Source organism: Topomyia yanbarensis, chromosome 3 (assembly GCF_030247195.1).
Source record: "Topomyia yanbarensis strain Yona2022 chromosome 3, ASM3024719v1, whole genome shotgun sequence".
Taxonomy (NCBI): domain Eukaryota; kingdom Metazoa; phylum Arthropoda; class Insecta; order Diptera; family Culicidae; genus Topomyia; species Topomyia yanbarensis.
This window is the reverse complement of record NC_080672.1, coordinates 23,159,946-23,171,848: the sequence shown is the minus strand read 5'-3', so window position 1 is coordinate 23,171,848 and position 11,903 is coordinate 23,159,946. Positions and strand designations below refer to the sequence as shown.

The following is an 11,903-nucleotide window of genomic DNA, read 5'->3' as shown; positions in this document are numbered from 1 at the left end:
GCGACAAGTTCACCAGCGCGTTTCTCCCACTGGTATGCTGCTAGCCATCGAGCTTTTTTGTTTTGTGTAGTATTTCGAACTATGGAACGGAGCAGGACCAGGACGGAAGTGAGTTTATTTATCGCGCAGAGCAACACGTGCTTCGTGCGCAGACTCGCGGTTCATGTGCTTCGTGTTCGGTGGTGGTGTGTCTCTGCTGTAGAGATGGTAACGATCCACCATTTCACACACACTACTTCATGAAACTTTTTACTGATCACACCTGATTCATTTTCTAAGCAATAAAAATAACAAAGAAACGTCAAAATCTATTCCAGATCAAAACAAAATCATTGAAAAATTCATCAAAAACTTCCTGTAAAAATATGAAGTTATCACTATTTATCATTAGTATTATTTTTGGTAAGCATTCTAACTATTTCCTTATCATATTACCGATAATCACATCCAATTCTTTACTTCTAGGCATTGGTTGCTGCAGTGCTTTTCGATTCAATGGCCTCGAATTCTATGCTCACATTCTGAATGGAGACTTTCTGGATTACAAACCTTTCGGTGGACGTACTACAAAAATTGAAGATACCCCGCAATCGATCGCATCAGCTGGTCAAAGTGCTAACTCATTTCTGGATTTTATCACCTACAAGGACAGACGACATTGTTCGCTATACGAGGAGCAAGCTTCGGAAGTTGATGAGCTGAAGGTGACGGATGCGAAACGGAAAACGCTAAAAGTGAAGTGCGTTCCAGCGAAGGGTAATGGAACCTTACACATAATCACTTCGCTTAAAGAAGTCATAAGTGTGCTGGCACCGCACGGAAATTCGACCAAGCGGACGCAGGCCGGGAACTGCGTTGTTATGTTGTTCTACACCAAGACTTGCATCCATAGTGCCATGATGGCTCCCCATTACAATGCGATGGCTAGGCACTTCCCTGATCTGAAGGTGGCTGCCATCGATGCTTTCAATTTTCATTCACTGAATACCGAGTTTGGAATAGTCGGTCTGCCGACAATAATGTTTTTCCATCAGGGGCGACCGCTGGTGAAGTTTAACGACACCGAAATTACGCTGGAAACATTGGTTAAATTTGTGACGAAGCATAGCGGCGTAGAACCTCGGTTGGCAAATCACAAGATGACTATTAATGTGCCCCACTACATTTCGGAAGATTTTAAAGGACCGCTGTCCAATAAGGTTGAACGAAAAATTGATTACTGGCTTTATGTGGCCTGGATTTTTATTGTTCTGTGCAGTTGCTACTATTTTTCGAAGTCAGCGTTTTACGTGCAGATAATCGAAATGATCAAGCGAAACTGGAGGGAGTCGGAAGCGCATCATCGTAGTTAGGTATTTATGAATGAGCTACTGCTTGTGATAGTCATTAAATTTCTGTAAATTATTCTGTTGAATTTAAGCTCTAGTAAATGAAATGCGATCTAAAACGTGACTCTCGATTACCATTTGAAATAAAAAAAACATCGATCCTGCCAGGAGTCGAACCTGGAATCTTCTGATCCGTAGTCAGACGCGTTATCCATTGCGCCACAGGACCCTAACGGCTTGTTTTTTCTGCTTTTTCTGTTCAAATGGCTTGGATTTAGGACCAGTGATGTGTGTGTTGGAGATCCTTGATAAAAAATAGTTTCATTGTACTCATTTTGGTATATTACGACGTAGTTATTTTTTATACGAATGTGGTTTTAATTGAATCTCGTTTGCCTTTGCTATACTAGCACAAGTAGAATATTTGTCGCTGATACTGCGGAAAAATACACCTTATGGATCAATCCGAATTCCAAAACCCATTTTTTGTGAAATGGAATGATCTTCGTGGGTGAATAGTGAGACTAGTTATGCAAGGTATGCAAACTAGGCTCGATTGAACTATTCAAGTTAGTCTTGGAGCAACATTAGATGTTGATTTGAGCTGTACTCAACCCCTATTGCGAAGTTTTCATGCCGCCACCCACGTTACGGCTTGGTAAGACCAAAGGGGATCGATTAAGGTTGACTAACGTATTCTTGACGGTCACATCATTGGCATCGTTTCTGCATTAGAATCGGCAGACATCCTTTGTTGATTGTAAGATTAGGGAATATATATAAAGTCATATATGGTGCCTTTTTTCACTTCAGATAGTTGGTATTAGCTTCAGTAGATGTCGTTGAGCGTCCCACATACGAGTTCCGATGGAAATGGCGGATTCGATGACAGAGATCTCGATTCTATCAGACGATCGACTGACGGTATTGCAATGCCGGAAGAGGTGAGCAGCAGTAAATGAGTTTTACAGCGGGGAAATGTGACACTACTACTGTTAGCATCACTAACACACAAAACATATAATTTCAGCTTAAACAGTTCAGGAACCAACTAGGTCTGTGCCCTACGACTGGCATGGTCCATTCTCTTTGGTTTGGAAGTCTTCATTGCTACATGCTAGATGTGTGCGCCTACTTACAAGTGGGTAGATCAATTCGTGTAGGTGAGGGACATGTGCAGTGGATCCTGATAGTTGTCAAATCCTTTGACCTTGGGTATGAGGCTGTAGATTCAGGACTTGTATTTATGATTATTTAACTCGACCAAAGACACTATTGCCTATAAACGCATAAGAGTGCCATGTGGATTTTGTCGAAAATGAGTTATCCGTTGGATTGTATTCTGTATCACCACTGAATCACACTGCACAAATAAGATTACCGGGTTTGTTCAGAAAATATAAAAAAAAATGCCAAAACATGGTTGTCCCATCCATTTGGCTCAATGGATGGGACAATCTTGAACAGCGTTTTTCTCGGTTTGCTGTTTTTCAACATGGGATTCTAATGCTGTTATGGGCAGACTAGCTCGTAGAAATGCTGAGTAGTCTTCTCGGGTCGGAGTGATCTGTTTTAATCGAACCAGATCGGCATTCGGTTCGTGCAAACTTTATGGGGAATCGCGGATAAATATTTCCCAAATTCTTTATGAGCAGAGATTTTTTTCTGAAACATTGAAATACCCGTCTATCTACTCAGAATAAAGTTAGTAGAAAAAATTGAGTATTTGCCTTATCCATATTTGAATAACTACCAATACTGACTAGAAAAGGGATAATCGAATTCCTTTTTAAGATGAAGGTGAAAGAGCACAGGTGTAGGAAAAAGTATTCGCGAGTATTTTCATCGTACCCATTAATAGTCGATTGATCCGCTTCGAAAACAAAAAGGAGATACGGAAGAGACAGAAGCGGCGTCAATGCGAAATTCTCCACTATGACGTAGACTTCATCGCGATGGTAGAATTGGACAGACTATATGACACGACATTATGCGCTCCCTGGTACGAACTAGTGCCAAACAGTGGATATGTATTTTTTATAGTAAGGTTTAAAAAGCTTCAATAGCCTGTAGTGTATTGGCATTGTGCGGGATTCATGACTCACTTTCGTGCTTAGCCACTGAGAACACTCCTTGCTGTTTTCTCTCCCTTCTTCCCCACGGTACTACAGGTATTACTTTGTGGGGGGGGGGTTGCTTTCGGGTTCTTCTGCCCTATCTCGGAGCCTCACTGGGTCCACAAAATGACTCGACCTTTGAGCTTGTCTCCATCTATTTCGTCGCCATTCAGCTCTCGTTTCAGTGAGCAGTTGGATGCTAATTCCATGAGTCGTTTAGCCTCTGTTTCCGAGAGTAATTCAGCTCCCAGCCTTAGGTGGTAATTCACCCTACACTGCCTGAGAGTTCCACGATGGAGGAATTTCTTACTTTCACTAAGAGTTCCCTGACAGCGGTATTTTTCTTGGTAGCGATGTCTATTTCGTGAGCCAATTAGCTCCCATTTTTGTCACGATATAGTTGGATAGTCCACGGTGGCAAATCTACCCTACTGTGAATTCCCCGGCGGTAGAATTCTCCTGATACCGGTGCTCTTTTCCATGATCCATGGACCTAGTCTACACCAACGGAGAATTTCTGCCAAAAGCCGATTTATAGTTTCAAAGTGGCTTTCTCGCCGACGGCGCTAGTTTTTTGGTCCCTTCGTCATTTCTTCTGCAGCTTGGCGAGTATACTCCTAACCACTCTGTTAACAGCATCCCTTATACCTGCACACCAGCCATACTCCTTCGAACTTCTTCGTACCTATAGCACTCGAAGACTACGTGCTCCGGTGTTTCTTGCCCGTTCACGCACTCCGGCCAAAGGGAGGATGAAGCATGTCCAAACCGATGCAGATATTTCCGATAGCATCCGCGCCCGGACAAAAAGTACACCTTGCCATAGACACTGACACATTTGGGATGAGTCAGTGGGTCCAACTTCCTGTTCCACTCTTGCTGCCACTTAGCCAACGAGTTCGCTCTGACCAGTCTCCTTGCATTTCATGTATTCCTCCGCTGGTAGCATTCCACGTCCTCAGCCAGTGATGCAGATGGGGAACCATCCCGGCAATGACGCATACCGCCTCCGACGATATCGTTCTGTACGCGCTCGTGACACGAACAGCTATTAGGTGAAATGCGTCGCTACGACGATAGCGACGCTGAAGCTGTTGAACGCGTTCTGTGCGCGTCGGTCGCAACCACGGTGCAGTACTGATCATCCCTCTTTTAGTTCAATGCTATCTTCGCGCTCGTAATGGCTGTGCGGATGGCGTCCACCGTCGAGATCCCTTTCCGCACTGAGAACTGACATACACGTCAAGTTTTCGATGTGTGTAAGAAATAAAACTGTCGCTTTGAAATGTCACTAGCAAGTAGCAATTTGCCACTAGCCGACGCTACGATCGGTAAGCAAACGCTATACGCACTGATAACTGACATACAAGTAAAGTTTTCAACTTGTGTAATAAACTAAACTGTCGCTTTGAAATGAGAACAGCAAGTAGCAACTTGTCACTGGTCGGCGCTTCGATCGGCCAGGAATTGCTACACGGGACTTGTATGCAAACTTGGATAAAATGGTGACTCACGCATGTAAACCTGTATGCGATGGTGATTTTCAACGTATTTTCATTTAAATGTTTACACAGGTTTTTTCGGGAAAGTTTGTTCTAGCTTATATGTCTGTTCTCTGTACTATACGGGCTTTGCGTTCAAACTTGGATACAAAGGAGATTCATGCATGCGATCCTGTGGTTATTTTCAACGTATTTTCATTTAAATGCTTACACAGGTTTTTCAGGATAGTTTGTTCTAGCTTATATGTCTGTTCTCTGTGCTTTCCGTAAACCGAAGTTCGGCAGGGAGGTGTATCTGGTGAGATGCCTGGGTGGCTGGGGTGCTCGCTATCTGATGATGGTCCAAAGCGAGGTGCAACCAGTGTAGTTGTTTCTGTCCAAGATTTGTGAGATTGTCGCTATTAGTTTATCGAATGTGTATTTGTCAAGAAAGTGTCTGTGATTTGTCTAAAAGTAGAACACCGTCAGAAGGCCTATGAACGCAGCCAGGAAAACTCGACACATTTTCCAGTACCCACCAACAGGAGCCAAAATCGGCAAACGGGCGTCCATTGGGAGTGGCGATAATGATTGCAATGGTAGTAGGTTTCTGAAACGACCTAAAAGGTCAACGGTAAAAGGCAACAGGTCAATAACCGCCAAAGTTGTAGTCAATTTCCCGGCCATCATCGACTTGAACAGTTGAGAACGTAGAAGTTGGAAAAGTGAAAACTAGAAGAGTTGTTTAAAAAAGTGAAGTGACAAAGATTGAAGATCCAAGTTATACAGATGGAAAAACGGAGACAAAGTGGATTGCTGAGTGGAGAATGTAGACTTCCAGGTAATTGACCGCCGTCCCTCAACATAATGTAAGCCTCGACCGTTCCCCAGCCAAACCGCCATTTTGACATCCCCCATTGTGTCAGCAGTTTAACATATAGCTACCCAAGTGGAATGGTCGACGGGGTGGAAAACGAATCGGGTTTCGGTTGTAATAATGTAGTAGTCACTTTGTAAGTTGATAGTAAACTGAGACCAGCTCTATATTTTCTAGATGCTTTTAAGCTAGGTCTGAATTGGTATTGGTGTCAGTGAACACCGTAAATTCATTTAGACATGTTTTATAGTAAAAACATTGTATAACAGTTTTTGTTACACTGTACGAAAAAGCAACTTAATGTTGCTGATGTAACAGCTCTTCCCCCTAACGAAAATGCAATTCAATTAAAATTCGAAAACTGAAAACATTCAGCTATATAGAATCCGAAATTGATATTAATCAACTTTCTTATAACTCATAGTATAATTTTGTTTCTTATCCTATTTTTGTTTTGAACTTAACTATATTTTAGCATTTAACTTAGCTTTTCTATAATTCATTACTATTAAATTCAACTTAATTTTTTTCCGTAGACGAAAACATTATCCACCTTTTTAGTCCTCATTCTCTTAGAACGCCTGAGTTGTCGAAGTGGTGAGTTCACCGCTTCGGTTTTCCTTTTTGTTCCTCTTCTCGTTTCGATCCCAGGGAATCCCCTGAACTCCGGTTCGCTGTCTTCCTGCACTGGAGGCATTATAGGATGCTGCGTTGATGCTGAAATAACAACATTGGGTCGTGCTATCTCAACACCCTCCTTGACTACACGCAGTTGCGTTCGATGGGCTACGACCACGACGCTTCCAACAAGAATCTGGAATGTATTATGAGAATATCGTTTAATAAAATTTGCTTTAACCCATTTTGCATGGTTGTGTGGGTTGTTATTCTTATACCATAGTACATCTCCTTCAATTAACTCATCCAAGAGATCAACAGAAGATTCCCTTGGAAAATTCATTCCAACATTGATTGGTTTGTCTTCTTTATCATATACATTTTGTGTATTTTGTAAAAGAAATTCTTTATAACTTTTCTTTGGATTTATTAAATCAATAATTGTCTTAGGAGTATAAGAGTATATTTTCCCAGATGGAAAGTTTCCATCTGATGTTGAACAATAATTCCTATAATTTATTAAAAACAAATTGATCTGGTCCTCCAAATCCAATTCACTCATCTCTTGCTCCAATAAGAACTTTTTTAAAACGTCTTTTACTGTTCTCACCAACCTTTTTGCTTGGCCATTACTTGCCGGATGATATGGTGGGCTTTTGAGAACTTTCACTCCTTGCCTTTCAAGGAAAACTGCGAATGAATAAGAATTGAATGGTGGACCGCCGTCAGACACCAAAACATCCGGTAATCCAAAACGTGCAAAAAAGGCTACAAGTTTTTTCAAAACCTTATTGCAATCAGTACCCCTTTTCATCCATTCTACTTCAATCCATTTAGAATAGCTGTCTACAATTAATAAAAAGGTACGATGTGCAAAGTGGAAGAAATCAATATGTATTCTGCTAAATGGTCTAGTAGTCGGTATCCATTTAGATTCAATTTTTTCCCTAGGCACAACCGCCATTCCATTGCAAGCGTCACATCGCGTCACATATTTTTCTATATCAGCATTAATTCCAAACCAATAAACAAAGCGCCTGGCCAGATGTTTCATTTTTACTATGCCAGCATGGTTGGCGTGTAAGAGTTTTAAAATCCCGCTTTGCAGTAGCTGCGGTATTATAACCCTATCCTGATACAACAAACACTCGTCTACAATTTCTAAATCGTGTTGATTTGAAAAGACATTTACAAAGCGTTTGTCAATTCTTTTTGGCCAACAATTTTGCATAAACCCAATAATATCCTGTAGAAATTTATCATTCTTCGTCTCCCTGGCTACTTTAGCGCAGTCAATTGGCAGTTCTTTACTGAAATTAATGCTTCTTATTAGCTCAGCGTCAAGTTCTATTGGTACCATTTGCGCCAAGGGAAAACGCGAACAGAAATCCGCATTACCCATTTTAGCAGAAGGCCTGTATTGTATATCGAATTCATAGATCGATAATTCCAAAATATAACGTTGTAACCTTGTTACAAATATTGAATTTTTACCTTCCTTTCCAAAAATTCCCACTAAGGGTTTATGATCAGTGTAAACTATGAACTTTTGTCCATATAAATACTTATGAAACTTTTTTATGGTACACACTAAAGCTAACGCTTCTAAATGAAGAATAGGATACGATTTTTGAGCTTTGTTTAACGAGAAGGACGTAAAACATATAGATTTTTCTACTCCATCCACTATGTGAGCAATCACTCCCCCCAACCCGTATCCGGAGGCATCAGACACGACCACTAATGGCTTTTTTGGATCATAAAATTCCAGAAAGTTTGTAGAAAGAAGCGCCTTCTTACCTTCCTCAAATGCCTTACTACAATTATCGTCCCACTCAAATTTAACATTATTCTTCAAAAGATTATACAAATGATACAATTTTGAAGACAAATGGGGAATAAATTTATGATAATAATTAATTAAACCCAAAAATGATTTAAGCTCTGTCACGTTATTTGGTATTTTGGCATTTCTTATCGTTAATATTTTATTTGGGCTAGGTAAAAGACCATGTTCACTTATTATGTGTCCAAGGTAATCTAACTCTGTCACAAAGAACTTGCATTTTTCTAAATTAACTTTAATGTTTACTCTAGCCAACCGTTCTAAAACTAAATAAAGTTTCTTAGTACAGTCGGCCATATCAGTTCCAGCAATCAAAACATCGTCCAAGTAACAAAACACATTATCAATTCCCTCCAGCACTTGATCCATTACCTACTGAAAAATGGATGCGCTAGACGAGGCCCCCTGTGGTAATCTATTGTATGTAAATAACCCTTTAATAGTATTAATTACCATAAATTTTCGGGACCTTTTAGATAAAGATAATTGTGTATATGCCCCCTCTAAATCTAATGCACAAAATACCTTGCAGCCTGATAAACCGGCAAATAAATCTTGTGCAACTGGTAATGGATACGTATTGGGAATAATACATTTGTTTATCGACACCTTACAGTCAATAACCAATCTAATTTCATTATTTTTCTTTGTGACGATTACCACTGGAGATGCCCACTCACTAGTTTTTACCGGAGTAATAACCTTTTCTCGTTCTAATTTATCCAAATAATTTAAAACCCTCTCCCTTAATCTATAGGGAACGTCATAAGCTTTTTTGAAAATAGGCGCATCGTCTTTCAAAACCAATTCGGCTTCGAAACCGTCTATTGGACTAGAAAAATCTTTGATAAAAACGTTTGAGTACTTTTGTTTAATATCTTGTACTACAGCATCACTTTGCTCCTTGTTCAATAAAACATTATTAATAGACCAATTATCCGAAAAAAATTGTCTCCAGTCTGGGAAAAACATATCTAACCAAGGTCTCCCTAATAAAGGAATAAAATCATTGCTACAATTCAAAACCAATAATTTTAACCTTGCATCTTTTCCTCTAAACTTAACCGACACATCTGCTTCACCTTCAATTGTAAGTTTACTGCCATTTACAACAATTAATTGTTTTGTTGATTTTGATAATGTTTCTTGAAAGTTCATAAAATATTGTCTTTTCCCAATAACTGAAACGGAAGACCCACAGTCTATTTCCATTTTAAGAAGTTTACCATTAACTTCCACGTCAACTAAACAAGGATTACTAATGCAATTAATAGACGAAACATGCATACAATGAAGTTCACCTGAATCATTCCTGTCGTTATCGTCATCATCGTCCAAAGCATTCGTTTCCAAACGGTTGAACAGCTCACTTAAACTGCTTGGTCCTGCTTTAGAATCTACGAATTGAACCGTATCCCTGCGTAGATTTTTCAATTTGAAACATTTTCTCTTCAAATGTCCTCTTATTCCGCAGAAGTCGCAGACACGACTCTCGCTACGATGGCGATCCTGTCCAGCCCTCCATTCAGCCGGGCGAAAACCTGCAAAATTTTTGTGCTTGTCCTCCTGTTCTCCATTGTAGTAATATGGTTGAAATCCCAATCGGGTTTTTACCGATTGTCTGGTTCCTGCAGGTCGAGAAGGTCGATCACCCGCCTTAGCATTTGCCAACGTTTTAGCAAGTTTTTCAAGAGTGGAAGGGCGCGGCCTCTTAAAGTCATTATTCAAAGAAGCAATCTGACCAGCATTGACATCGATTCCCAAAGATCTAGCGTTGGCCCCTGCCATCTCCCAAGTAGCAATTAATTTTTCTGCCGATTCAAGGGTTAAATTTTGTTCATTCAACAAACGCTGCTGAAGGGCTTCATCCCTCAGACCAGCAACAATACGTTCCCGAATCGCTTCATGCTTGAAATTTTTAAAATTGCAAAATTCTGCCTGAAGTTTTATCGCAAGGACAAAATCCTCCGCAGACTCATCAGGATGTTGCTTCCGATTATTAAATTTAAATCTCTGTATAATATCAGATTCAACTTTGTCAAACCTTGCTTTAAGTTTTTCAATCATAATTTCGTATGAAATATCGGTTAGACTAGCATTTGGAAAAAGCAATTTAAGTTCCGAGAACACCGATGGCCCGCTAAGGGTTATGAAATGGGATTTCTTTGCATCCTCCGCCACATTGCTCATAGCGAAAAAGTAACCAAGTCGTTCCACCCAATCGGAAAAGGATGCTCCTTTGCGGTATGGCTCTATCATAGCCGCCATATTCATCTGAGCCATCACGACTGATGTTATCTTTACCCTCGCGTCCCTATATAATAGCAGCACTCGTCGATGGATACAGCACACACCAAGTAAAACTCTGCAAAGCTCGTCCAGATACTAATGGTCGATACACAAATCGGAACCGTCGTCAGCCAACAAGCTGGAAAATTTTCCTGGTCGTGAATACTAGAGTCGATTTTCCGGATCCGAACAGCAATTCAGACGACTCGAACCTTTTCGATTAGCTTAAAAAGCAGTAAATGCCGTTTTATTTGTTCGTCGTGTCCGGAACTTTACCTGCACGTTGTATTTGGTTACCCGCAGTCTTTCCACTCCGGAACTTTGTCGCCGTCGATTGTGTCACCGCTGCTAACTTAACCACTTCCTGTATCACGGATCACACGCGCGTTACCTAGCACAACTTTTTTCTCGTCGCCAGTTTTAACATATAGCTACCCAAGTGGAATGGTCGACGGGGTGGAATACGAATCGGGTTTCGGTTGTAATAATGTAGTAGTCACTTTGTAAGTTGATAGTAAACTGAGACCAGCTCTATATTTTCTAGATGCTTTTAAGCTAGGTCTGAATTGGTATTGGTGTCAGAGAACACCGTAAATTCATTTAGACATGTTTTATAGTAAAAACATTGTATAACAGTTTTTGTTACACTGTACGAAAAAGCAACTTAATGTTGCTGATGTAACAAGCAGGACTCCGTAATTTATAATTCGAAGCCGTGTATAAAACCTTTGTGGCCTAGTAAAGCCCTACCGTATCCATTCGTCAATTAACTACGCCAGAAACTGAGCATAACCGACGAAACTAACCCCTCGTCGAAGCTCGAGTCGTTCAGCATACTCGAGGGCCGCGTAGTGGACCGGTAGCGAGCATTACATAGCCGTAGCAGAGCCGTGTGGAGTTGCAGAGTCGGAGAACGAAACGCAGCGGAATTCGTTGTGGAGTGGAAGTGACAACAAGCTGGAGTGAAGAAGGGGCCCCAAAGAAGAGAGGAAAGAGAAGTGCTAAGGCAGGAGGTAGCCAGTAAGAAAGTGGGAAAGTAAGGAAAAAATATGTTTGCTTGAAGATACTTACCAGGTGTTTTCTTCATCGCGATTAGCCACGAGCGTATGCCGACCCTGAGGTGTTGAGAAAGGAAGTCTCATATTTGCTGGGCAGTAGCAATACGCGAGTTACAGAGGGCTGGAGGGACCAGGAGGGTAGGTGGCCTGAATGCAGTTCGGGGAGGAGTCAAACCATATAGACTTACTCGGAAGTCAGCCGGGCATCCTGCATCAGCAGCCGCCGGAGCCTTGTCGACTGCTGTCTTAACTACCCAGGACAGGGCCGGTGTTGGGGAGAAGGCTTTCT

At 41.0% G+C, this 11,903-nt stretch overlaps 2 protein-coding genes and 1 non-coding gene across 6 annotated transcripts in view; 1 reads left to right on the top strand and 2 right to left on the bottom strand.

Annotated features, from left to right (window-relative positions):
• LOC131689303 (thioredoxin domain-containing protein 15) overlaps nt 1-11,903 on the top strand; it is a 229,001-nt gene that overhangs the window by 464 nt on the left and 216,634 nt on the right. Inside the window, exons 1-4 of one of the 4 annotated variants that reach the window (XM_058974292.1) lie at nt 67-108; nt 318-402; nt 466-1,352; nt 1,421-1,447. In XM_058974292.1, coding sequence (XP_058830275.1) covers nt 82-108; nt 318-402; nt 466-1,352 — 999 coding nt within the window. In that variant the 5' untranslated portion in view covers nt 67-81 and the 3' untranslated portion in view covers nt 1,421-1,447. Of the gene's footprint in view, nt 1-66; nt 109-317; nt 403-465; nt 1,448-11,903 lie in introns of those variants that run through there. The other 3 variants (XM_058974293.1, XM_058974291.1, XM_058974294.1) reach the window with 3 other exon arrangements.
• Trnar-acg (transfer RNA arginine (anticodon ACG)) lies at nt 1,485-1,557 on the bottom strand. Its single transcript has one exon. It is a non-coding gene; the product is annotated as a tRNA-Arg (tRNA).
• Nucleotides 6,051-11,070, bottom strand: LOC131689304 (uncharacterized). The gene is made up of 2 exons (XM_058974295.1): nt 9,569-11,070; nt 6,051-6,617 (listed from the first exon to the last, which is right to left on the bottom strand). The coding sequence occupies exons 1-2, from the start codon at nt 10,548-10,550 to the stop codon at nt 6,550-6,552; spliced, it is 1,050 nt and encodes a 349-aa protein (XP_058830278.1). The 5' UTR covers nt 10,551-11,070; the 3' UTR covers nt 6,051-6,549.